The 26,596-nt window shown below is 44.7% G+C and overlaps 1 protein-coding gene across 1 annotated transcript; it reads right to left on the bottom strand.

Annotated features, from left to right (window-relative positions):
- Window positions 1-9,874: 9,874 nt before the first annotated feature.
- On the bottom strand, window positions 9,875-26,198 carry LOC139228703 (procathepsin L-like). Its single transcript, XM_070859972.1, has 7 exons — window positions 26,058-26,198; window positions 18,441-18,563; window positions 16,637-16,789; window positions 15,744-15,965; window positions 15,341-15,506; window positions 12,503-12,608; window positions 9,875-9,974 (listed from the first exon to the last, which is right to left on the bottom strand). The coding sequence occupies exons 1-7, from the start codon at window positions 26,187-26,189 to the stop codon at window positions 9,875-9,877; spliced, it is 1,002 nt and encodes a 333-aa protein (XP_070716073.1). The 5' UTR covers window positions 26,190-26,198.
- Window positions 26,199-26,596: the final 398 nt, after the last annotated feature.

Below are 26,596 nucleotides of genomic sequence, written 5' to 3'. Positions count from 1 at the left end.
CCACCCGCAGCTCCAGTTCTACAATGCGATTTGTCAGGAGCTGCAGCTGGACACACTTCCCGTACACATAGTAGTCAGGGATACTGGAAGTGTCCCTGATTTCCCACATAGCACAAGAGGAGCATGGCATTTTCATCTTTGCAGAGGAAGGTGCCACACAACAAATGGGAAAGAACTCAAACAGGAGTGGGCCTGGCAAATCTGCACCCACTGACACACTTGAAAGACAGGGTCACTGCTTTGATGGGTCCTGCCTGGAAAAAGCAACCACCACTACACAAGCTGGGCCCACACTCGAGGGAGAGGGTAAGTCCTGAAAATTCCATAGTCTGGCTTTGCTAAATGTTAAGTACTGCGCAGGCTAGCCACGCTTCGATTCATGGGGATCTTTCCGTCAGCTACGTTTCGGTTGATGCAATGTGCAATCATTCATCATGGTCGTTCAAATGAGCCTGCTGCCTGCGCTGTGTGAGCCTACTCATGCCACTCTGCACCCCCGCCCACCCCTCCTCCCCTCTGCTGCCAACCATTTGTTTGTTTCTGTTATATTTTGCAGAACTTGAGGTCAATGTTGACGAGGCTGAAGCCAATGCAGAAGAAGATTCAGATGCAGACAAGCCTGAAGATGCGAATATCTTCCAATCTCACCTTCCAGACCAAGAGCATGGGAGTGAGTGGGAGTGGGAGGGGCATGAATTGGGGGAGGATGAAGCCCACACTCTTGTACTCACCTTGCAGTAGGTGCAGGTGCCGCCCATTGAGGTGGCAGCCCCTTTCCTGAGTGGTACGAGTGTTGGGGCAGTCCATGGTTTCTCACATTCCGAGGCTGGGAATTTCAGTGGATGCAGCAAGACACACCCAATGCCCCACTCTCCAAGGCTGCGGATCCGAATGGGATGCAGCGAGGCACACCCAGGGCCCCACCTTCTAAGGTTGCGGGTCCCACTGGGATGCTGCGAGCCACACAGTGTTGAAGAGGCGAAGGAGAGCTCAACAGCACTCTCCTGAGGTGCAGGATCTAACAGATGTGATTCAGATGATGGCAATGAGTGCGGAGAGCATTGACCTTACGCAATCACTTCTGGACACCACCAGTGGGTGATGAGGCATCGGGACTGTTGGGAGAAGTAACAACACTCTCACGAGAAATGGGAACACTGTCCGGGCACATGAGGGAGGGAATGTCGCAGGCAGCTGATACACTGTCGGTGCACATGAGGGAGGGAATGTTGCAGGTAGTTGAGACACTGTCAGGGCACATGAAGCAGAGAATGTTGGAGTTAGCTGCTGCAATAAGGGAACACGCCCACACTCCGCAGCCATTGACAGAATCAACTGCCACTTGCACTCCAATACCTAGACCAGCCTCTGAAGAGGCCCAAGCCGTGCCTTCCATATTACCTGCCCACGGCCCCCCATCAAGAACTGTGCATTACCCAAGATGCTCGATAAGCTTGGTACCAACCCGAGAAATGCTGCGCCACCGCCTGCGGCAGGGGTGAAGTCACCAAGACTAAATGCAGCGGGCGGTCTTAGAATAAGATGGAGGAGAGATGGGTGCAGCCTTTCTCTGCTGTTGTTGTTGTTGGTATTATTATTGTTATTGTTGTAACTGTTCTCAAATTAAAAGTGTTTGTAAGTTATGTAAATTTGCAAGTTTAAAAGTTTGTAAGTGATCTTAAAGTTTGTAAGTGATCTTAATTGAAAACTTTAAAATTTGATACAAGAATATTTTAAGTACAAACAAGTGTTAAACTTTTGAATAAAATATATTTTAAATTATAACTGAATCATTTCCATTATTTGTTCCATTATTAACACAACTTATTTGAACTAAAGAAGAATAATTTACAATATTTGTTCCATTAACACAACACAACATTACAGAACAGGTCCAAACAGTAAACATGGTCCATTTAGAATAGTTGCCGCTGAGCCTTCAAGCAGCAAAGCGTTCATGGATGAGCTGCTGGCGCAAGGCTCGAGCAATCGTTAAAGGGGCACGACGGCCCACCCTCCTCCACCGATGTGCTCCGGGTTCAGGTAGTTGCATGGCTTCCTCCTCATCATGAGCTACTCTCATCTCAGGTGGGTCTTCTATTACCAGCTGCTGCTGCCTCATGATGGCTAAGTTATGCAGCATGCAGCACACAACAGTGAACTGACCGACTATCTCAGGGGAATATTGCAAGTAGCCTCCGGAATGGTCCAGGCATCGGAAACGCTGTTTCAAGATGCCAACGGTCCTCTCTATTATCCTGCTGGTCACAATGTGCGACGTGTTGTATTCCTGGTCAGCTTCCGTCCAGGTTACGCATAAGGGTGTCATGAGCCAGGTGGCGAGGCCGTACCCTTTGTCTCCCAGCAGCCAGCTGTGCCCTTCTGGCTGCTGCTGAAACATGGCAGATATCGCGTTCTAGCATAGGATGAATGCATCATGGCTCCTCCCAGGGTATCTCGCAGCATCTGACATGATGTGTTGCACAAACTGCACATTCACGGAGTGAAAGCCTTTGCTGTTCCTGTACATCTCAAAATTCTTCAAAGGTGCTCGCAAGGCAATGTGGGTACAATCAATGCAGCCCTGTACCTTTGGGAAGCCAGCAATCCTGGAGAAGTCCACAGCCCTGTCATGAATTGCTTGAGCGGTCATGGGGAACTTTATGTAATCATTCCTCCGGGCATATAGTGCAGCATCATCATCATCAACGTCATAGGCAGTCCCTTGAAATGAGGATGACTTGCTTCCACGTCAAAAAATTCACAGGTGTTTCAATGAAGGACCTAAAATTCCAGGTCCCGAACTAAATCTTGAAAGGTGGAAGATGCCTGTGCGTGGATTTTTTTAATATGTGGTGGCCGTTGCACACCAACCATCACACGGGCTTGACAGAGCTAGGTCTTGGTCCAGTGGCAAGGATTAACCAAGACGACTGGAGACCAACTCTGCTGCACGGACTTAGTGCGCACACATATCGCTGTGTGGGCTGGCCCGTGCTGCCCCTGAGCCCTCGCCTCTGCTGGGCCCCGAACTCTTACCTCTCCTGGGCCTCGGACACTCACCTCTCCTGGGCCCCAATCACATTATGAACTCTTGCCGCTCCTTTGCTTCGACCTCGCCGCTCCTGCTGTACCTGCCCACGCTCCAATCACCGACCTGGGTTCTGGTGACGTCCCTCTTTGCTGCTGTTGCTTTCCTACACCAGCACGTGCTGCTCCCTGGAGTGGTATGCCACCATGCTGCTCCTTCCGCTCCCCGGCCTGTTCCGATGATGCTCGCAGGCCGGGGGCCGTTCCTGCCGAATGCAGATAGGTGTTGCATGTTGAGAAATGATGCACACACCCCCAGTTGTGGCCTGTAATGATCCAGATGCATAAAATGAAAGTACAGCTGTATCCTTCACTTCAACTGACAAAGCAGTCCTCCTGACACTTCTAGGGTGCAGGTCTGCTTTTACTAACTCACAGATCTCGGTTACAACTTCTTTGCGGAAACGCAGCCTTTTCACACAATCTGCTTCACTCAGGTGCAGGTATGAATGCCTGTCTCGATATACCCGATGTGGGTAAGGCCTCCTGCCCATCATCGTACATGCTCTCAGGTTCCTCATGCGATGATGTCGAATCAATCGGCTCCTCCACAGCACCATCATGCAGAAGGCTTGCACGAGGTATGGCATTGTCAATATTGCCCCCGTAATTAAATTGTAGCTTTGCAAGAAGCTCAAAGCAGGAGAACAAAGGACTTAAAGCTTCTTTCCTCTCTCTCTTTCCCCAAGGTGAACGCCCTAGTATGGACCACACCCTGGTCTGTGCTTGCGCAATAGGCTTGCTTAGAATGGGAAGCCAGGCATTCAAATGAGGACATTTGGGGCAACAAAGTGGAATGAAATTCTTGAATTTTTGTTTTTTGCAAAGTATCACCCCACCACCGACCAAATATCTCCTCACCGGGCTCGAGAGTCGGCCGGCAGAATCGCTCCCTCGTCCGGACACAGAGGCTTGGCGTCCACCACCGCCCCCCACCATCCCACCCCCCCGTCGGCTTCTTTTCAAGCTGCTGTATGTCTAAGATTCTTATCCCTTCAGTTCGGCTTCCACCCCCCCACCCCAGGCTTCTTTTGAAGCTGAGCCCCGAGCCCCGAGCCCCTGTGTCGGGGGAAGGGAGCGATTCTGCCGGCCGACGCTCCGACCCTCGAGCCCGGTGAGGAGACATGGTGGGGTGGTACTTTGAAAAAAATCAAAAATGAAAGAATTGCATTAGACTTCCATTTTCTCCCTTTTGAGTTTAAAAAAATGAAACTTCATGGTGCATATTGTTTGTCTTCTTGACTCCCTCCAAAACTTTGCACAAAAACAATGGCATCTTTCTGCACTGATTTTTTGATGTGCGCTGGTTTTACTTAAGGTTTTTTGGGAGTGGTCATATACGCTGTCCTAGGAAAAATGTAAATTGGCCGAACTTGCTTAAATGTGGAACACTGGCGCAGACATCAGTTTACGCCCCCATGACGCTAAAAAAATACGAACCACAAAAATCGTAACTGACTTACGCTGGCACAGAAACTTTAGGAAGAAACTTGGATATTTTAATTTAGGCCCAAAAAATGGCATACGGCAAAAAAAAGGCGCAGATAACTGGGGAAAATTGAGTCCTAGGTCCATAGCCCTGCAGGTTACAACATTTCAAGTACACATCCAAGGACTTTTTAAATGTGTTGAGGGTTTCTGCCTCTACCACCCTTTCAGGCAGTGAGTTCCAGACCCCCACAACCCTCTGGGTGAAAGAATTTCCCCTCAAATCCCCTCTAACCATGCTAGCAATTACTTTAAATCTATGCTCTCTGGTTGTTGACCCTCTGCTAAGGGAAATAGGTCCTTCCTATCCACTATATCTTGGCCCCTCATAATTTTATACACCTCAGTCTCCTCTGTTCCAAGGAAAACAAACACAGCCTATCCAATCTGTCCTCATAGCTAAGATTCTCTACTTCCCAGTAACATCCTCATAAATCTCCTTTGTACCCACTCCAGTGCAATCACATCCTTCCTATAATGTGGTGACCAGAACTGCACACAGTACTCCAGCTGTAGCCTAACTAGTGTTTTATACAGTTCAAGCATAACCACCACCCCCCACCCCCCGCCCCGGCTTTTGCATTTTATGCCTCGGCTAATTAAGACAAGCATTCCGTATGCCTTCTTAACCATATTTTCTACATGGCCTGCTACCTTCCGGGATCGGTGGACCTGCACTCCAAGATTCCTTTGTTCCCCAACACTTCTCAGTGTCCTACCATTTAATGTTTGTTCCCTTTCCTTGTTAGCCCTCCCCAAATGCATTACCTCACACTTCCCCGGATTGAATTCCATTTGCCATTGTTCTGCCCACCTGACAAGCTGATTGATACCTTCCTGCAGTCTATAGCTTTCTTCTTCATCATTACAGTTAAATAAGACGGCGAGATTGCGAGCAGTCTGGTTCAGGCTGAGACAGTGACCAGGGAAGGGGATGCACTTGGTGGTGGGGGAACGAAGTTTGCGGCAAGGGCTGAAGACAATAGCTTCAGTCTTCCCAATATTTAATTGCAGGAAATGGTGGCTCATCCAGAACTAAATGTTGGACAAGCATTCTGACAATACAGAGGCATTGGAGGGGTCGAGAGAGTTGGCAATGAAGTAGAGTAGGGTGTCATCAACGTAGACATGGAATCTGAAGTCATGTTTTTAGATGATGTCATCAAGGGGCAGCAGGTAGGTGAGAAACAGAATAAATCCTTGGCGGGATCCAGAGGTGTGTTGGCAAGAAAAGAAGCCATTGCAAAAGATTCTCTTCTACGATTGGATAGGTATAAGTGGAACCAGGCAAGTACAGTCCCACTCAGCTGGACAACAATAAGTTACAAAGACTTACTGCTAGCAAACTTTATTACATTGTTTTCTACTGATACACATTGTCTGTAAATGTTATACAATATATTTCCTCAACACATCAATACAGTATTACAACAAATTTGTAATAGTAGTATCCTTTATGTAAATGCTGAAGCACGTATGCTTATTATTGTCCATTGATTCGAGGAACTAGGTTTTCAGCTATCTTAATAATAGAGCATTATTTTTTACATTTTATTTTTTACAAACCCTCCATAACAACAACAACAATGTATTTATATTGCGCCTTTAATGTAGTAAAACATCCCAAAGCACTTCACAGGAGTGTTATAAAACAATATTTGATACCGAGCCACATAAGGAGAAATTATGTTTGACAAATTTGCTGGAGTTCTTCGAGGATGTAACGATCAGGGTGGATAAGGGGGAATCAGTGGATGGGAAAGGCCTATAAATCCCCAGGGCCTGATAGTCTGTATCCCAGAGTACTTAAGGAAGTGACCCTAGAAATAGTGGATGCATTGGTGATCATTTTCTATCGACTCTGGATCAGTTCCTATGGAGCTAATGTAACACCACTTTTTAAAAAGGAGGGAGAGAGAAAACGGGTAATTATAGACTGGTCAGGCTGACATCGGTGGTGGGGAAAATGTTGGAAGCAATTATTAAAGATGAAATAGCAACGCATTTGGAAAGCAGTGATAGGATCGGTCCAAGTCAGCATGGATTTATGAGAGAGAAATCATGCTTGACAAATCTTCTAGAATTTTTTGAGCATGTAACTAGTAGAGTGGACAAGGGAGAACCAGTGGATGTGGTGTATTTGGACTTTCAAAAGGCTTTTGACAAGGTCCCACACAAGAGATTGGTGTGCAAAATTAAAGCACATGGTATTGGGGATAATGCACTGATGTGGATAGAGAACTGGTTGACAGACAGGAAACAGAGAGTCGGGATAAACGGGTCCTTTTCAGAATGGCAGGCAGTGACTAGTGGGGTTCAGTGCTGGGACCCCAGCTATTTACAATATACATCAATGATTTAGATGAAGGAATTGAGTGTAATATCTCCAAGTTTGCAGATGACACTAAGCTGGTTGGCGGTGTGAGCTGTGAGGAGGATGCTAAGAGGCTGCAGGGTGACTTGGACAAGTTAGGTGAGTGGGAAACTGCATGGCAGATGCAGTATAATGTGGATAAATGTGAGTTTATCCACTTCGGTGGCAAAAACACAAAGGCAGAATATTATCTGAATGGCGGCAGATTAGGAAAAGGGGAGGTGCAACGAGACCTGGGTGTCGTGGTACATCAGTCATTGAAAGTTGGCATGCAGGTACAGCAGGCGGTGAAGAAGGTAAATGGTATGTTGGCTTTCATAGCTCGGGGATTTGAGTATAGGAGCAGGGAGGTCGTAATGCAATTGTACAGGGCCTTGGTGAGGCCTCACCTGGAATATTGTGTTTAGTTTTGGTCTCCTAATCTGAGGAAGGATATTCTTGCTATTGAGGGAGTGCAGCGAAGGTTCACCAGACTGATTCCCAGGATGGCAGGACTGACATATGAGGAGAGACTGGATCGACTTGGCCTGTATTCCCTGGAGTTTAGAAGGATGAGAGGGATCTCATAGAAACATGTAAAATTCTGATGACATTGGACAGGTTAGATACAGGAAGAATGTTCCCGATATTGGGGAAGTCCAGAACCAGGAGACACAGTCTAAGGATAAGGGTAAGCCATTTAGGACTGAGATGAGGAGAAACTTCTTCACTCAGAGAGTTGTTAACCTGTGGAATTCTCTAGCGCAGAGAGTTGTTGATGCCAGTTCGTTGGATATATTCAACAGGGAGTTAGATATGGCCCTTACGGCTAAAGGGATCAAGGGGTATGGAGAGAAAGCAGAAAAGGGGTACTGAGGTGAATGATCAGCCATGATCTTATTGAATGGTGGTGCAGGCTTGAAGGGCTGAATGACCTACTCCTGCACCTATTTTCTATATTTCTATGTTTCTATGTGGTGTATTTGGACTTCCAGAAGGCATTCAATAAGGCGCCACATAAAATGTTACTGCACAAGATAAAAGTTCACGGGGTTGGGGGTAATATATTAGCATGGATAGAGGATTGGCTGACTAACAGAAAACAGAGAGTCGTGGTAAATGGGTCATTACCGGTGGGCAAACAGTGACTAGTGGCATGCCACAGGGATCAGTGCTGGGTCCTCAAATATTTACAATCTATATTAATGACGTGGATGAAGGGACTGAGTGTAATGTAGCCAGGTTTGCTGATGATACAAAGATGGGTGGAAAAGCAAATTGTGAGGAGGACACAACAAATCTGCAAAAGGATATAGACAGGCTAAGTCAATAGGCAAAAATTTGGCAGATGGAATATAATGTGGGAAAATGTGAAGTTATCCACTTTGGCAGAAAAAATAGAAAAGCAAATTATAATTTAAATGGAGAAAAATTGCAAAGTGCTACAGTACAGAGAGACCTGGGGGGTCCTTTTGCATGAAACACAAAAAGTTAGTATGCAGGTACAGCAAGTATTCGGCAAATGGAATGTTGGCCTTTATTGCAAAGGGGATAGAGTATAAAAGCAGAGAAGTCCTGCTACAACTGTACAGGGTATTGGAAATACTGTGTACAGTTTTGGTCTCCGTATTTAAGAAAGGATATACTTGCATTGGAGGCTGTTCAGAGAAGGTTCACTAGGTTGATTGCAGAGATGAGGGCGTTGACTTATGAAGATAGGTTGAGTAGGTTGGGCCTATACTCAGTGGAGTTCAGAAGAATGAGAGGTGATCTTATTGAAACTTATGAGTTAATGAGGGGGCTCGACAAGGTGGATGCAGAGAGGATATTTCCACTCATAGGGGAAAATAAAACTAGAGGACTTAGTCTCAGAATAAGGAGCCGCCCATTAAAAACTGAGATGAGGAGAAATTTCTTCTCTCAGAGGGTTGTAAATCTATGGAATTCTCTGCCCCAGAAAGCTGTGGAGGCTGGATCATTCAATAGATTTAAGACGGAGATAGACAGATTTTTGAGCGATAAGGGAATAAAGGGTTATGGGGAGCGGGCAGGGAAGTGGCGCCGAGTCCATGATCAGGTCAGCCATGATCTTATTGAATGGCGGAGCAAGCTCAAGGGGCCAAATGGTCTATTTCAGCTCCTATTTCTTATGTTCTTATGTTCTTAAATTAGGGTAGATGACCAAAAGCTTGGTCAAAGGTAGGTTTTAAGGAGCATCTTTAAGGAGGAAAGAGAGGAAGAGACGAGAGAAGCGGATACGTTTAGGGACGGAATTCAAGAGCTTTGGGCCTTGGCAGCTGAAGGCACTGCCACCAATGCTTGAGCGATTAAAATCAGGGATAACAACATCAAAAACTTGCATTTATATAGTGCCGCTAACGTAATGAACCGTCCCAAGGCACGTCACAGGAGTGTTATAAGACAACAAATTTGACACCGAGCCAGAGAAATTAGGGCAGGTGACCAAAAACTTGGCCAAAGAGGTAACCTTTAAAGAGCATCTTGAAGGAGGAAAGAGAGGTAGAGATGCGGAGAGGTTTAGGGAGGAAGTTCCAGAGATTAGGGTCTAGGCAGCAGAAGGCACGGACACCAATGGTTGAGCAATTATAATCAGGGATGCATAAGAGGGCAGAATTAGAAGAGCTCAATATCTCAGAGAGTTGAAGCACTGGTGGAGATTACAGAGATAGGGAGGGGTGAGGCCATGGAGGGATTTGAAAACAATGATGAGAATTTTAAAATCGAGGAGTTGCTTAACCAGGAATTGATATAGATCAGCGAGCACAGAGGCAATGGGCGCGAGTTAGGACACGGGCAGCTATAAATTACAATGACAAAGGTGAAAGCATTAATAATGATCCAGAAATACAGCAGCTCCGGGCAGATGAAATGCGATTCCTGTAGATGAAGTTTTATCCAATTCCTGCCGGTACACTTGAACCTTCACACCTCGGGGTAAACCGCATTTGAAGCGATTCCGCAGTTGTTATCCATGTCTTTAGCCATGTGGACATATCCTTTGTTGCCCCAATTTGCTCCCCAACTAAAACAAATAAAAGAGGTTTGCATTACTGTCGTGGTGAGTCACATCATTAGAAATAAAATCATAAAAATAAGATTTGCAGGAGATATCTTACTTTACATTTAAGGTACAGAGAGTGGGAGTTAAATGAGACCTGAAGAGATAGAGATCACTAGAATAAGATTATAGGAACAGGAGTCGGCCACTCGGCCCCTCGAGTCTGTTCCACCATAGAATTAGATCCTGGTTGATCTGTACCTCAATGCCAGTTACCCGCTCCATATCCCTTGATACCCTTACCCAACAATAATCTGCCAATCTCAGTCTCGACAGCTTTGAGTGTCCCAGCATCCACAGCCTTTTGAGGGAGAGAGTTCCATACTTCCAAGATCCTTTGTGTGAAAAAGCGCTTCCTCATTCCACTCCTCAACAGCCTGGCTTTCATTTTAAGATTGTGCCCCCTTGTTCTTGGCTCCCCCTTCAGAGCAAATAGATTCTCTGAATCTACCCCAACGAATCGCTTTATCATTTTAAACACCTCGTTTAGATCACCCCTCAATCTTCTAAACTCAAGGGAATACAAGTCAAGTTTATGTAACCTGTCCATAATTTAACTCTCTAAGCCCCAGTATCATTCTGGTGGCCTTCCTTGCCATGATACATGTAACATGTATGACCCTAATAGTTCAGGAACCATCATGTTCCACACGGTAGTCAATCATTTCATCCGTACTTATGTTTAGAGCACTCACTACTATCCCGCACCACATTGTCACCCAGCTCCATATTTAAAGGAGCAGCGCCAGCTCGCTAGTGTAGGAATCCTCACTCATCGATGCAAGTTCAACTCATTTGAATATTGACCTCATGCTCTGGACACATTGACCATGATCCATCAGGAGCACCAGGAGGAGACCGGGCTGGAATTTCAGACACCACCAGTCTGCCAAAGGATTTTGGCTGCCTGCAGGGTACTGGCATAGAGTTTTCCATTATGGAGGGGGAGGAGTACAGAGAAAGGGGATAGATGTGGCATGGGGGCAGAGTGGCAAGGGACACTGCAGGACAGAGGGTCAGGGTGAAGGGGGACACCAGGAAGGGGAGTTTTACATTTCAAATGGACACTGTTTGGCTACAGCACTACTGAGGAGCTCCATAGGAACACAGAGATAGGAGTAGGCCATTCAACCTTTCATACCTCTTCCACCATTCTATTAAATCAAGGCTTTGCACCTCAACTCCATTTACCTGCTTTTTCCCCATATACATTAACACCCTCAAAAATCTATTGATCTCAATCTTTAACATTTCAGTTGACCAGCCACATTATTGGCAGACCCCCAAGTTAGATTCTTGTGAGGCTTTGATGAGCTTTGCACGTGGTTTCTCCAGTAGCGCCCAGCAACCTGTGTGCTAACCAGTTGCACTAAAGCTTCCTAGGTACCTCAGGAGCATTACAAGATGTTAGTATCCCAGCAGATTGGGTGCCCGCTATTGCATTATTGGCCATTATTCTCGGAGCTAGTCGCAAAATTATATTTTCAAACCGCAATTCCAACTGTTTGAACATTTTTGTCCTACAGCCAGTCACTGCAAGATAGTCAGATTTTCACAGCAGATGCCAATCGCTCAAAGCACAAGGTCAATGTGTTCCTGTCATCGATCTCTGTTCTCACCTGGATTCCTGTCAATCACAATGCCTGGACACAAATTACAGAGTTGGGAGACAGGGTCAGTAATAATAGAACACAAAGCCCACATTCCTGATAATAACAGGATACAAGAAATTGCAGGTCCTCTGACAGGTGACCTTTCCCTCATTGATCTCCACATACTCTCTCCTACATACTATCCGCATCCTTTCATTCTCACTATGCAAACATCACCGCTCTCATTCTTTCCTACCCTTAATGGTATAGAATTCCATACCTTCCTCCTTGACCCTTCCTTCCAGTCTAAGGTATTTAAACCCAAGCTTACTGTAAGTTACTGTATTTTGATGTATTTCCTCTTCTCAGTCTTGGTGTGAGCCTCAGCCTCGGCTTCCCATTAACAATGGAAAGAACTTACATTTATATAGCTCCTGTCATAACCTCAACTCCCACAAACAGCAATGAGATAATGGCCAGATAATCTGTTCCAGTGATGTTGGTTGAGTGAAAAATATTGCCCAGGACACAAGAGAAAACTCCACTGCTCTTCTTTAAAAGATAGCACCTCTGGCAGTGCAGCACTCCCTCAGTACTGCACTGGAGAGTCAGCCTAGATTATATGCTCAAATTCTCGCAGTGGAACTTGAACCCACGACCTTCCAACTCAGATGAGTGAGTTTACGGACTGACCCATGACTGACACCAATTACAGAGAGACTTCCGTGAAACTTTAATATCTTGGCAACAAATTCCAGTCAAGGAAACAAAGATTTTACATCGCCAGAGCGACAGAACTTTTTATTTACAGCTGTAGCTTTAATTATGAATAAATGTAAACTCTGATCCAGAATTAACATGCATTTAATGTAATCCCCCCATTCCCACCCTGTGACATACCTGTTTTTAACAATCCAATATGACTTCTGATTTTCAGTTCCATATCCAACCACCAAAATTCCATGATCAAGTTTGACAGAACTGCAGTGAGGCTCATAAAAAATTCCTACAGAAAAATAAATATTTGTATCTGTTATTGCCGAATTTCAAAAGATTATAGTGGATTCCACAATGAAAGTTGGAATTCTGTGTGGGACACATCTAAATTCCATGATTAGGTAACCGAGGGTAACAATTCTGACTTGCAGGATGGGGATAGGGACCGACCCCCGGGACAATCCTAGTGTAAGCACTATTTAGGACAGATTCTCAACATCCTGGGTTCCGCCCTCCGCATCTTCCTTAAGAAATTGTGGTCTGTGGGAGGAAGGAGGATGGAAGCAGATGCTTCTTTAGTCCACTTTGGTAGAAAAAACATAAGGACAAAGTATTATTTAAATGGTGATGGCTTGGGCAGTGTCGATGTACAGAAGGACCTGGGTGTCCTTGTACACCAGTCACTGAAAGCAAACATGCAGGTGCAGCAAGCAGTTAGGAAGGCAAATGGTATGCTGGCCTTCATTGCAAGAGGATTTGAGTACAGGAGCAAGGATGTCTTACTACAGTTATATAGGGCCTTGGTGAGGAAAGTACCTGGAGTATTGTGTTCAGTTTTGTTCTCTTTACCTAAGAAAGGATATACTTGCCATAAAGGGAGTGCAGCAAAGATTCACCAGACTGATTCCTGGGATGGCAGGACTGTTGTATGAGGAGAGATTGGGTTGACTAGGCCTGTATTCACTAGAGTTTAGAAGAATGAGAGGGGATCTCATTGAAATTTATAAAATTCTGACTGGGTTGGATAGACTGCATTCGGGGAAGATATTTCCCCTGGCTGGGAAGTTAAGAATAAGGGGTCACTGTCTCAGGATACGGGGTAGGAAATTTAGGACCGAGATGAGGAGAATTTATTTCACTCAGAGGGTGGTGAACCTGTGGACTTCTCTACCACAGAAGGCTGTGGAGACCAAGTCACTGATTATATTTAAGAGGGAGATAGATAGATTTCTACAAACAAAAGGCCTCAAGGGGCTTGGGAAAAAGCGGGAATATGGTGTTGAGATAGAGGATCAGCCATGATCATATTGAATGGCGGTGCAGACTCGAAGGGCCAAATGGCCTACTACTGTTCCTATTTTCTATGTTTCTATGTTTCTATCCCTATTATGGTAAGATCCTGCATTGTGGGCATGTTCGAGGGCATCCCTGGGCTAATCCAGAAATACTGTCCAGCTCACCCCTGATAGACACAGCAGGTCCTATATCTAAAGGTACAACAGAGAGCAGGTCTGAGCTCTAGGGAAAGCACAGCTGTTACGATTTCTATTGAAGAAATATGTCAACGTTGACATTTATTTTCTTCCATCTTCATCTTCTGCCCAATTCGGGCCTCGGGTGTCCGCTCTCAGAGAAGCAGGTTATCACTCCAATATCATTCTTCTTAGTGGGCCAGTATCACTGTTGTGCCAATCCCTACATGGGAGCTCCTGGCCAGCCTCCCATGTTCTACCCTCCGTAAAACTGAGGTCATCCAAAACTATGTTACCTGTGTCGTAACTCGCACCAAGTCCCATTCACCCATCACCCCTGTGCTCGCTGACCTACATAGGCTCCTGGTTAAGCAATGTCTCGATTTAAAAATTATCATCCTTGTTTTCAAATCTCTACATGGCCTCTCCCCTCCCTATCTCTGTAATCTCCTCCAGCCCCACAACCCTCCGAGATCTCTGCGCTCCTCCAATTCTGGCTTCTTGAGCAACCTTGATTTTAATCGCTCCACCATTAGCAGCCATATCTTCAGCTGTCACGGCCCTAAAGTCTGGAATTCCCTCCCTAAACGTCTCTGCCTCTCTTTCTTCATTGAAGACACTCCTTACCCAGCAATAATCTGCCAATTGTCTTGTTATTCTGTTTCTTCCCTGTTTTCAGTTAGTTGCTCAGCTGCTTTGTGCCAAGTGCACTGACTACCATTTTTATCGTTTATCTAAAATATTAGGACAATGGGTTTCCCAAGGGGAATCCCTCCTTAAAGCTGTTCCTTTGGAGGAGGAAGGGAGATGAGCAATGGAGGAATGCAGCCACCTCCATGTACCCACCTTTACAGGCATCAGCACACATACCTGGCAATGACAACACAGAACTGGAAACTGGATGCAGAGGTTCTGAATCCGTAAACAAACCAAAGCAGAGCTGCACCGTCTGCTGCTGGGACAATATACACCAGAGGGCTCTTACTGACACTGGGTAATAATGGCAGGCTGTGCACTCAAATCCTCTTTTGCCAGGTAGGTTTGCTGCTATGCTGTGCTATGGAGATGATGCCTTTTAATGGACAGTAAAACAACTTACCCTGCTACCATTTCATTTGGTGACACCTCCATTTTGAAAGCCATCAGACAAAGGATTCACGTGTTGTGCACTCTACATGCGATCGAACCATGGTCTTTAAAGGGATCACTGATGGCTGCCAACAAAAAGGTAAATTTTTTCTAAAAATACTTACCATAAGGTGGAGCAGGATGCTTCTCCGGCTCCTTGGGTCTACTGCATAATGGTGCGGTCCGCATTCAGCCTCCTTTCCCATTCTGCTCCTTCCCAGCCCAGTACTTCCAGCTGGCGAGGCATGTGGTGCAACATTGGAGGGAACCAGAGTGGCAAGCTGAATCTGGAGGTGGGCAGGCACCGGCAGCCACCCCGAATAATTAAGATGAGACCGGAAAACCAATTTCGGGTGGCCCTTGGGCCAGAATTCTTTGGGGCGTGTATGAATTTATCCCTCCTGTAAATCTTGCTTCTTACCTGATTTATACAACATGAAAGATCTGTGCTCTGCATCTATGCCAGCAGATATGGGTCCAACCGTGGCCACTGCTGCAGCTAAATCCGCTTCAGAGTCTTTAGGAATCTGCTTGACACCCTTGCAAGTGGCAACAATATCGTTTTGGTTGAATGTACAATTTCCATCCTAAAACAAAACAAAAATCCGAGAAAGCCCAATATACTTGGGATCCAAACATTGGCCAGGAATTTCCTCACAGCTGTTGCCGTAACTTTGTCGAAAGTGCAGCGTAAATCCGCTGCACTTATTGGAAAACGTTACGACAGCGATGCGGGGTCTTCTTCCATTCATAATAAGCTGAGTAAACAAAGTCAATCAACTTTCTGACAAATGCCAGTCAATGAAGTTAAAGAGGAGAGTTACCTTGGCAGTGTACGGATAGGACTGCTCAGAAGTGATGCCCTTTTCTTTTATGAATAAGAAGCCGCCCATGACAGATCCGCCATTACACCCTGCATTTCCTACAGCTCTGCTACAATCCATCAGGTACTGTTCACTCAGGGAAATCAGCTTCCCTGTTTTCTTAAACACCTGTCCTTCAAGTACAGCAGTAGTACTGAAAGCCCAGCACGAACCACATTGGCCCTAACAAATAAATAGAGAGTCACAGTGAGGGGAGACATGTTTTCAGGCATTCCTTATTTTCTGGACTATTGATGAACCATGAAGCAGCCCGCCGTTCCGGACCCCACCAAGGGTGAAAAAGTGAGACAGGAGCAAAAAATAAAGAGGTACGGGTTAGGTGACACTAAGCTTGGGTTTCAAAAAGCCTTTTAATTTTAGGAGGAATGGAGCGCAGCAAGGGAAGAATGAGTCAGCGCAGGAAATGATTCCGTGAGACTTTCACTACATTGAGCAAGCATGCAGGAAGAAGAGAGTGCAAGATAGCAATTCGTAGAGAAGAAAATTCAAAGAAGCAATGGTCGTAGTAATAGTGATTATAAAAGAGGAATAAGAGAAAGACAAATGTAAGGGCTTTTCTTTGTGCACAAGGATTATAAAGAAAGGATTTACAATTTTGTCGCATATAGCACACAAAATAAATTGTCCCATAATTTCTGTTTTGATGTATTGTGCCATGTCTAATTAATGACAGAATTTTACATATTTCAACACATCACAGCAAGCTGTCGCATTTATTGACGATCGCACGAAGTCAAGATCTACCTCATTCTGTTTTTAATATTGTCCATCACCAACAGTTCTTCAAAGCTTTTCACTTTAATGACTATTTGAAGCATTTCTCCCATCTTTACCTGATCCTTGACACGAGTAACGTAACCTTTAGGACGCCAATCAACGGTTGGAGGCAGTTCAACATTCTCCTGCGCTGTGAACACTTTGCAAGTTATGTTTTCAGCTTCCTTTATACTGGATGCCGTCAAAACCTGTCTGAACTCCTCAGTGGTCTAGAAAGTCAAGAAATCTGAAATTTTAATCGGGTTTAAAGATTCTATTATACTGTTTTACAACTTCACAGTGCATTTGCATAAAGTAACACTATTGTTCACCTCATTTAAAACATTCAATAAATTCTTGAGTGCTAGAAATTACAGTTTCGCATTTCTGAGAATCGCGGTGAACAAGGGAACTTTATGAGCAGAGCGAATCAGAGAGCTGCTTTCGCTGCAGTTATAGACATCTGTGGCCTAGATTTTCTCACAGTGCAGGTGTAGTCCAATTAATGGAATGTCTTAACATCAGAGAAAAATCACAGGAAGGTCCCTTTTGGTCCACATTTAAGCAAGTCTTCTGGAGAGCATTCACAAACGAGTTGGTAAACTCGACCAAACAAATCTCCTAAACATCTTACCAAGGACAACAGGGGGGATGTTAGCAATTATTAAAGGGGGGAAACTGGGAGAAGATGATCAGAGATAGATGCAGATGAAGTTGAATATGTCACAATCGTAGGTCCTTCCACGAAACTAAGGAAAGATGTCTGTCATGCAGTTCTTGAGGAGACTGTGACTTGGGATGACAGCTGCTGGAAGCCATTAGTTGGAGGCTGGGTATGAGAACATGCACGCATATATCGAAGGCTCAGCACCTTTCATGATTGAGGTCCTGAGGCAAGTAACTGCTGCTGAAACTCTGGGGGGAATTTTTAACCTCTGGACCCGTTGGGAGCGGAGGGGATGGGCAGCAGCGCATGGGAAACCCGCAAGTCCAGGTCTCCCCACATGCCTTGGAGGTGTGTGTGTGACATCACTGACAGGTTCCCTGTCTGGAAGCTGGAAGTCAGCCTGATTGACGGGCTGGTTTCCAGTCGGGCAGGAAACGCTGGAGAAGAGACCACAACCCCAAGTAGGTGCGAGCCCTGACCTCAGGGGGTTTGATCCCTGACCCCGGGGAGGGTTCTGATCTCAGGGGAGGGGGGGTTCTTTGAAAATGGGGATGATGGTGGGGGGGGGGGCCAACGGGAGGTAATCCTGCTCCTCCCAGCCCACAAGGAGTGAACCCTCGCCTCACTGCAGCTGTGGTATTCTCAGGGCCCAGGAGTCCCGGCAGTTACACCTGCGAAGCAGGTTAAAACCGAGGATCCAACCTTATTATCATATTTAAACCCGCCTCCTGGGAGCAGGTTGGCTGCCGTCCACTGTCCTGCCTCCATTAAAGCCGGAAATAAGCATTTTGGAGGCGGGTTGGGGTGGAACAGTTTAGTGGAAGGACCTATGTTTGTGACATATACAACTTCATCTGCATCTATCTTTGATCATCTTCTTCCAATTTCCCCCTTTATTAACTGCCAACCGGCTCCTAAGCTACCTGAGCAGGTAAATGGAATGTATCCTATAGGAAGCAAATGTAAGCTCCATATAGTTGATCAAGAATGTTAGTTGTGTGAATTTCTCAGTAGCTTGATTGGAGACTCTTAAGCAAGGTGTTAGGTTTCGAAGAATGCCAGATAGCCAGGTAACCAAAATAAACAATAGACACTGGTATGCTTCTACGGTCTTTGTTTCACTTTTTCACAGTCGATCTACAAAACACTAGCATTCTTGATTCATTGAAAGCACTTTCAGGAGCTGGTGTCCCTTATCTCCACTTTGTACATACCAGGTCTCCAAACTGGTTCATTCCCACAGTAAATGTGCGCTTCCCCATTGAGTGCTCCAGGTTATGTTGTTCGATGTATTTCATATTCTTCTCCCAAACCATTCTTCTATGATTACTACCATCCTAAAAATAATATTACACCAACGTTAAACTTTAACCTCTTTTACCATTGTAAATTTGAATAATTTTTTTATTACTCATGTAGCACAATCAAATGTGAAAATCAGATTCTACCTCCCATAAAAACATAAGAAATAGGAGCAGGAGTAGGCCATACAGCCCCTCGAGCCTGCTCCGCCATCTAATACGATCATGGCTGATCCGATCATGGACTCAACTCCACATCCCTGCCAGCTCTCCATAACCCTCTCCATAACCCTCCAGAGCTGGCCATCCTAGACTGGATGATGTGTAATGAGAAGGGACTAATTAGCAATCTTGTTGTGCAAGGCCCGTTGGGGAAGAGTGAACATAATATGGTAGAATTCTTTATTAAGATGGAGAGTGACACAGTTAATTCGGAAACTAGGGTCCTGAACTTAAGGAAAGGTAACTTCGACGGTATGAGGCGTGAATTGGCTGGAGTAGACTGGCAAAGGATACTTAAAGGGTTGATGGTGGATAAGCAATGGCAAACATTTAAAGATCATATGAATGAACTTCAGCAATTGTACATCCCTGTCTGGAGTAAAAATAAAATGGGGAAGGTGGCTCAACTGTGGCTAACAAGGGAAATTATGCATAATGTTAAAACCAAGGAAGAGGCATATAAATTGGCTAGAAAAAGCAACAAACCTGAGGACTAGGAGAAATTTAGAATTCAACAGAGGAGGACTAAGGGTTTAATTAAGAGGGGGAAAATAGAGTACGAGAGGAAGCTTGCAGGGAACATAAAAACTGACTGCAAAAGCTTCTATAAATATGTGAAGAGAAAAAGGTTAGTGAAGACAAAGGTAGGTCCCTTGCAGTCGGATTCAGGTGAATTTATAATGGGGAACAAAGAAATGGCAGACCAATTGAACAAATACTTTGGTTCTGTCTTCACGAAGGAAGACACAAATAACCTTCTGAATGTACTAGGGGACATGGGTCTAGTGAGAAGGAGGAACTGAAGAATATCCTTATAAAGCAGGAAATTGTGATAGGGAAATTGATGGGATTGAAGGCCGATAAACCCCCGGGGCCTGATAGTCTGCATCCCAAAGTACTTAAGGAAGTGGCCCTAGAAATAGTGGATGCATTGGTGATCATTTGCCAACAGTCTATCGACTCTGGATCAGTTCCAATGGACTGGAGGTTAGCTAATGTAACACCACTTTTAAAAAAAAGAGGGAGAGAGAAAATGGGTAATTATAGATCGGTTCGCCTGACATCAGTAGTGGGGAAAATGTTGGAATCAATCATTAAGGATGAAATAGCAACGCATTTGGAAAGCAGTGACAGGATCGGTCCAAGTCAGCATGGATTTATGAAAGGGAAATCATGCTTGACGAATCTTCTGGAATTTTTTTAGGATGTAACTAACAGAGTGGACAGGGGAGAACCAGTGGATGTGGTGTATTTGGACTTTCAAAACGCTTTTGACAAGGTCCCGCACAAGAGATTGGTGTGCCAAATCAAAGCGCATGGTATTTGGGGTAATGTACTGACATGGATAGAGAACTGGTTGGCAGACAGGAAGCAGAGAGTCGGGATAAACTGGCCCTTTTCAGAATGGCAGGCAGTGATTAGTGGGGTGCCGCAAGGTTCAGTGCTGGAACCCAGCTCTTTATAATATACATTAACGATTTAGATGAAGGAAATGAGTGTAATATCTCCAAGTTTGCAGATGACACTAAACTGGGTGGCGGTGTGAGCTGTGAGGAGGACGCTAAGAGGCTGCAGGGTGACTTGGTGAGCGGGCAAATGCATGGCAGATGCAGCATAATGTGGATAAATGTGAGGTTATCCATTTTGGGGGCAAAAACATGAACACAGAATATTATCTGAATGGCGGCAGATTAGGAAAAGGGGAGATGCAACAAGACCTGGGTGTCATGGTTCATCAGTCATTGAAAGTTGGCATGCAGGTACAGCAGGCGGTGAAGAAGGCAAATGGTATGTTGGCATTCATAGCTAGGGGATTTGAGTATAGGCGCAGGGAGGTCTTGCTGCAGTTGTACAGAGCCTTGGTGAGGCCTCACCTGAATATTGTGTTCAGTTTTGGTCTCCTAATCTGATGAAGGATGTTCTTGCTCTTGAGGGAGTGCAGCGAACGTTCACTATACTGATTCCAGGGATGACTGGACTGACATATGAGGAGAGACTGGATCAACTGGGCCTGTATTCACTGGAGTTTAGAAGGATGAGAGGGATCTCATAGAAACATATAAGATTCTGACGGGACTGGACAGATTAGATGCCGGAAGAATGTTCCCGATGTTGGGGATGTCCAGAACCAGGGGACATAGTCTTAGGATAAGGGGTAGGCCATTTAGGACTGAGATGAGGAGAACCTTCTTCACTCAGAGAGTTGTTTACCTTTGGAATTCCCTGCCGCAGTTCATTGATGCCAGTTCATTGGATATATTGAAGAGGGAGTTAGATATAGCCCTTACGGCTAAAGAGATCAAGGGGTATGGAGAGAAAGCAGGAAAGGGGTACTGAGGGAATGATCAGCCATGATCTTATTGAAAAGCGGTGCAGGCTCGAAGGGGCGAATGGCCTACCCTTGCACCTATTTTTCTATGTTTCTTTGTTTCTACCCATTATCCCCTTATTGTTTAAGAAACTGTCTATTTCTGTCTTAAATTTATTCAATGTCCCGGCTTCCATAGCTCTCTGAGGCAGCGAATTCCACAAATCTACAACCCTCTGAGAGAAGAAATTTCTCCTCATCTCAGTTTTAAATCGGCGACCCCTTATTCTAAGATTATGCCCTCTAGTTCCAATCTCCCCAATCAGTGGAAACATCCTCTCTGCCTCCACCTTGTCAAGTCCCCTCACAATCTTATATGTTTCGATAAGATCACCTCTCATTTTTCTGAACTCCAATAAGTCGAGGCCCAACCTACTCAACCTTTCCTCATAAGTCAACCCCCTCATCTCTGGAATCAATCTTGTGAACCTTCTCTGAACTTCCTCCAAAGCATGTATATCCTTTCAGAAATATGGAAACCAAAACTGCACGCAATATTCCAGGTGTGGCCTCACCAATACTCTGTACAACTGTAGCAAGACTTTGCTGCTTTTATACTCCATATCCTTTGCAATAAAGGTCAAGATTCCATTGGCATTCCTTATCACTTCCTGTACCTGCATACTAAGCTTTTATACTCCATCTGCCAAATTTCTGCCCACTCACTTAGCTTGTCTATGTCCTTTTGCAGATTTTGTGTGCCCTCCTCACACATTGCTTTTCCTTCCATCTTTGTATCGTCAGCAAACTTGGCTACGCTACACTCGGTCCCTTACTCCAAGTCGTTAATATAGATTGTAAATAGTTGGGGTCCCAGCATTGATCCCTGTGGCACCCCACTGGTTACTGATTGCCAACCCGAGAATGAACCATTTATCCCTACTCTCTGTTTTCTGTTCATTAGCGAATCCTCTATCCATGAAAATATATTACCCCCAACCCTGTGAATTTTATCTTGTGCAGTAACCTTTTATGTAGCATCTTGTCAAATGCTTTCTGGAAGTCCAAATACACCAGATCCACTGATTCCCCTTTATCCACCCTGTTCATTACATCCTCAAAGAATTCTAGCAAATTTGTCAAACATGACTTTCCCTTCATAAATCCATGCTGACTGTCTGACCGAATTTTGCTTCTCCAAATGTCCTGTTACTGCTTCTTTAATAATGCACTCCAACATCTTCCCAACACAGATGTTAGGCTAAGTGGTCTGTAGTTTCCTGCTTTTTGTCTGCCTCCTTTTTTAAATAGGGGCGTTACATTTGCAGTTTTCCAATCTGTTGGGACCTCCCCAGAATCCAGGGAATTTTGATAAATTACAACCAATGCATCCACTATCCCTGCCGTTACTTCTCTTCAGACCCTAGGATGCAAGCCATCAGGTCCAGGGGATTTATCCGCCTTTCGTCCCATTATCTTACTGAGTACCACCTCCTTAGTGATTGTGATTATGTTAAGTTCCTCTCCCCCTATAGCCCCTTGACTGTCCACTGTTGGAATATTGTTAGTGTCCTCTACCGTAAAGACTGATACAAAATATTTGTTCAGAGTTTCTGCCATCCCGATGTTCCCCATTACTAATTCCCCAGTCTCATCCTCTAAGGGATCAACATTTACTCTAGCCATTCTTTTCCTTTTTATATACCTATAGAAACTCTTGCTATCTGTTTTTATATTTCATGCTAGTTTACTTTCACAGTCTATCTTCCCTTTCTTAGTCATTTTTTTAGTCATTCTTTGTTGGCTTTTAAACGCTTCCCAATCTTCTGTCCTCCCACTAATTTTGGCCACTTTGTATGCCCTTGTTTTTAATTGGATACCGTCCTTTATTTCTTCAGTTAGCTACGGATGGCTATCTTTTCTCTTACACCCTTTCCTCCTCACTGGAATATATTTTTCTTGAGAGTTGTGAAATATCTCCTTAAATGTACACCACTGTTCATCAACCGTCCTACACGTTAATCTATTTTCCCAGTCCATTTTAGCCAACTCAGCCGTCATACCTTCATAATCTCCTTTATTTAAGCTTAGTAAGCTGATTGAACATCCAACTTTCTCACCTTCCATCTGAATTTGAAATTCAATCATGCTGTGATCACTCATTCCAAGGGCATTCTTTACGAGGAGATTGTTTATTAAACCCATATTCACATTCCCATTCCTCCATTCCTGTGATAGCTCTGATCTTCTATGTTGTGGAGGATAACTGTCCTCACTAACAACAGACTGGTTGGGAAGTGATTCTCCTCAAGGGCAGTATCACCACTGGAAATGGGTCAGAGTCCAAAACTTCACCCACGTGCCCCTGTCCAGTTTTCCTAGCGGAATCGGCACTCTGCACTGGCAATCTACCATTGAAGGGAGGGAGACACTGTTGCTGCAGTGTTGCCTCTGCTGTCACAGCTTAAAGGACTGCCCACCAGGATCTTTAATTGGAACACCACTCATAAATATAGGCACCTGGTGGAAGCTCCAATTCCTTATTGCTGTGGATCTGCTTTCCTGGATATTGGAATGGACCAGGTTAACTTAGCTTCAAACTGCTGACCATCTTGGACTCTATGTACAGAACGGATCCCCTTGGAATGGCCTCTTCAATTATTGCCACCTGGCTCCCACCACCACCCAGCCCTGTACAACTTCTATTCACGTGCTGTTACCGTGAGGCGGAGCTGAAATGGAAACTGAGGCAAAGCGGGCAATGGACAAAGCCCCACTTTCCCGCTCATTATATCCTTGGACAGGCTTGGATCAGAACTACAACTCCCCATATAGAAAATTGCAGGAGATAAATGTGTATCTTGGCACACTAGCGTGCTGGGACAATTATAATAAAAGCTGCTTTAATTCTGTGACAGATTCACGGCCTCATCATTTGGTAACTGGGTGGCAACTGATCTTTTCTGTAAATTACTGTTATTTAAATATTCTTGAGTTGTTTTTCTGTATGGCTCTTTTTCAAAATCAACAATTCAAGACTTTAGGAAATAATCAATCAGATTCTGAAAGATTGTGCAACTTAAACATTCATCAAAAAGGATTATGCATTGAATCTTTAATTTAGAGATATAACAAGAAAAAATCAGGTTAAGAAATAATTAACAGTTGAGCTGTTTCCTCTAGACTCAAACTATCCCTCCTCGTCCTTCTTGGCTTGTTTGTAGCCTTGGACATGGTTGACCACTCTATCCTTCTTCAACGCCTCTCCACCATTGTCCAGCTGGGTAGGATTGCACTCGCCTGGTTCCATTATTATCTATCTAATCGTAGTCAGAGAATCACCTGCAATGGCTTCTCTTCCCACCCCCACATTGTTATTTCTGGTGTCCACCAAGGATCTATCCTTGGCCCCCTCCTAATTCTCATCTACATGTTGCTCCTTGGCGACATCATCTGAAAACACAGCATCAGTTTCCATATGTACGCTGATGACACTCAGCTCTACCTCAATATCACTTCTCTTGACCCCTCCATGGTCTCTAACTTGTCAGACTGCTTGTCTGACATCCAGTTCTGAATGAGCAGAAATTTTGTCCACTTGAATATTGGGAAGACCAAAGCCATTGTTTTCGATCCCCGCCACAAATTGCGTTCCCTAGCCACTGACTCCACCCCTCTCCCCAACTTCTGACTGAGGCTGAACCAGACTATTCGCAACCTCGGTGTCATATTTGACCCTGAAATGAGCTTTCGACCACATATCTGCTGCATAACTAAGACCACCTATTTCCACCTCTGTAACATCGCCTGACTCCGCTCCTGCCTCTGCTCATCTGCTGTTGAAGCCCTCATCCATGCCTTTATTACCTCTAGACTTGACTATTCCAATGCACTCTTGGCTGGACTCCCACATTCTACCCGATGATCTAGAGATGATCCAAAACTCAGCTGTCTGTGTCCTTACTCGCATCAAGTCCCGCTCACACATCACCCCTGTGCTCGCTGACCTACATCGGCTTCCAGTTAAGCAGTGCCTCAATTTCAAAATTCTCATCCTTATTTTCAAATCCCTCCATGGCCTTGCCCCTTCCTATCTCTATAATCTCCTCCTGCTCCACAACCACCCCCTATATATCTGCACTCCTCTAATTCTGCACTCTTGATCATCCATGATTATAATCGCTCAACCATTGGTGGCTGTGCCTTTTGTTACCTCCCTGTTGGAACTCCCTGCCTAAACCTCTCCACCTCTCTACCTCAGTTTCTTCCTTTAAGACTCTGAATAATATACCTCTTTGACCAAACTTTTGATCACCTGCGCTAATTTCTACTTATGCGGCTCGGTGTCAAATGTCTTATCTCATAATACTCCTATGAAGCGTCTTGGGACATTTCACTACATTAAAGGCACTATATAAATATAAGTTGTTGTTGTTGTTGTTATTCCAAAGCTCTCCGGGCCTTGCAGCCTCAGTAAACCTGAGCTCATCCAAAACTCTGCTGCCCATATGTTAACTCTCACCTGGTCCCGTTCATCCATCACTCCTGTTCTTGCTGACCTCCATTGACCACCAGTCTGGCAAGGCCTCGATTCTAAAATTCTCATCCTTGCCTCAATATCTCTCCATGGCCTCACCCCTCCCTATATCTGTAACTCTCCGAGATTTCAGAACTCCTCCAATTCTGGCCTCTTGATGATCCCCGATAAGGTCTGGAATTCCATCCCTAAACCTCTGTGCCTCTCTCCCACTCTCCTCCTTTAAAATGCTCCTTAAAATCTACCTCTTTGACCAAGCTTTTGGTCATCTGTTCGAATATCTCCTTATGTGGCTTGTTGTGAATCTTTGTTTGAAACAATCCTGAGAAGCACCTTGGGATGTTTTACTACATTTTAGGCACTATATAAATGCAAGTTGTTGTTATTGTTGAATTGTAAGCAATTACTGCAGCCTTTACTAGCTCAATTCTGTGCACAATGATCAGCATTTATAGTTTCTTACCTGTTTGTACTGCTTATTGTGAAATGATTTCCAGCTGTTCCAGGCTTCATCCAAAGTTGGGTCAAATGGGGAGCCAGAGGCTGCAGCAAGAATGTAGAGCACCACACAGCCCACAAACACAGGGAGCTTCATAACAGATAATCTGATGGAACAAAACCAATGGAATTAATCAGCTATGGTAAATAATATTCTAGATTAGCCTGGAAACAATTGCTGTTAAAGTTAGCCGTAATAGAGATAGGGTAAGGTCGTGGACTAGTTATATTTCTGGACGAGCAATCCAGAGGCTTGAATCAATAATCCAGAGAATGTGGGTTTAAATGCCACCATAGCACTTTGGGAATGAAAATTCATTTTTTTTTAAGCTGGAAATGTAAAGCTGGTTTCAATAAAAGTGACCATAAGCTGTTGGATTGTTGTAAAACCCCAAATGGTTCACTAATGTCCTTCAGGGATGAAACCTGGCATCCTTGCCCGGTCTGGTCTATATGTGACTCCAGTCCCACACCAATATAGTTGACTCATAACTGCTCTCTGAA

Source organism: Pristiophorus japonicus, chromosome 18 (assembly GCF_044704955.1).
Source record: "Pristiophorus japonicus isolate sPriJap1 chromosome 18, sPriJap1.hap1, whole genome shotgun sequence".
Classification (NCBI taxonomy): Eukaryota; Metazoa; Chordata; class Chondrichthyes; family Pristiophoridae; genus Pristiophorus; species Pristiophorus japonicus.
This window is presented reverse-complemented; position numbering and strand designations above follow the sequence as displayed.

What these genes read in the sequence shown, in the direction of transcription:
- LOC139228703 (XM_070859972.1), bottom strand. Translation starts at nt 26,189, where the DNA reads ATGAAGCTCCCTGTGTTTGTGGGCTGTGTGGTGCTCTACATTCTTGCT. An exon ending in TTTCATGTTGTATAAATCAG is followed by an intron (nt 12,609 to 15,340) that starts GTAAGAAGCAAG and finishes ATTTTTCTGTAG; the next exon opens with GAATTTTTTATGAGCCTCAC. An exon ending in TATTGGATTGTTAAAAACAG is followed by an intron (nt 9,975 to 12,502) that starts GTATGTCACAGG and finishes TATTTGTTTTAG; the next exon opens with TTGGGGAGCAAATTGGGGCA.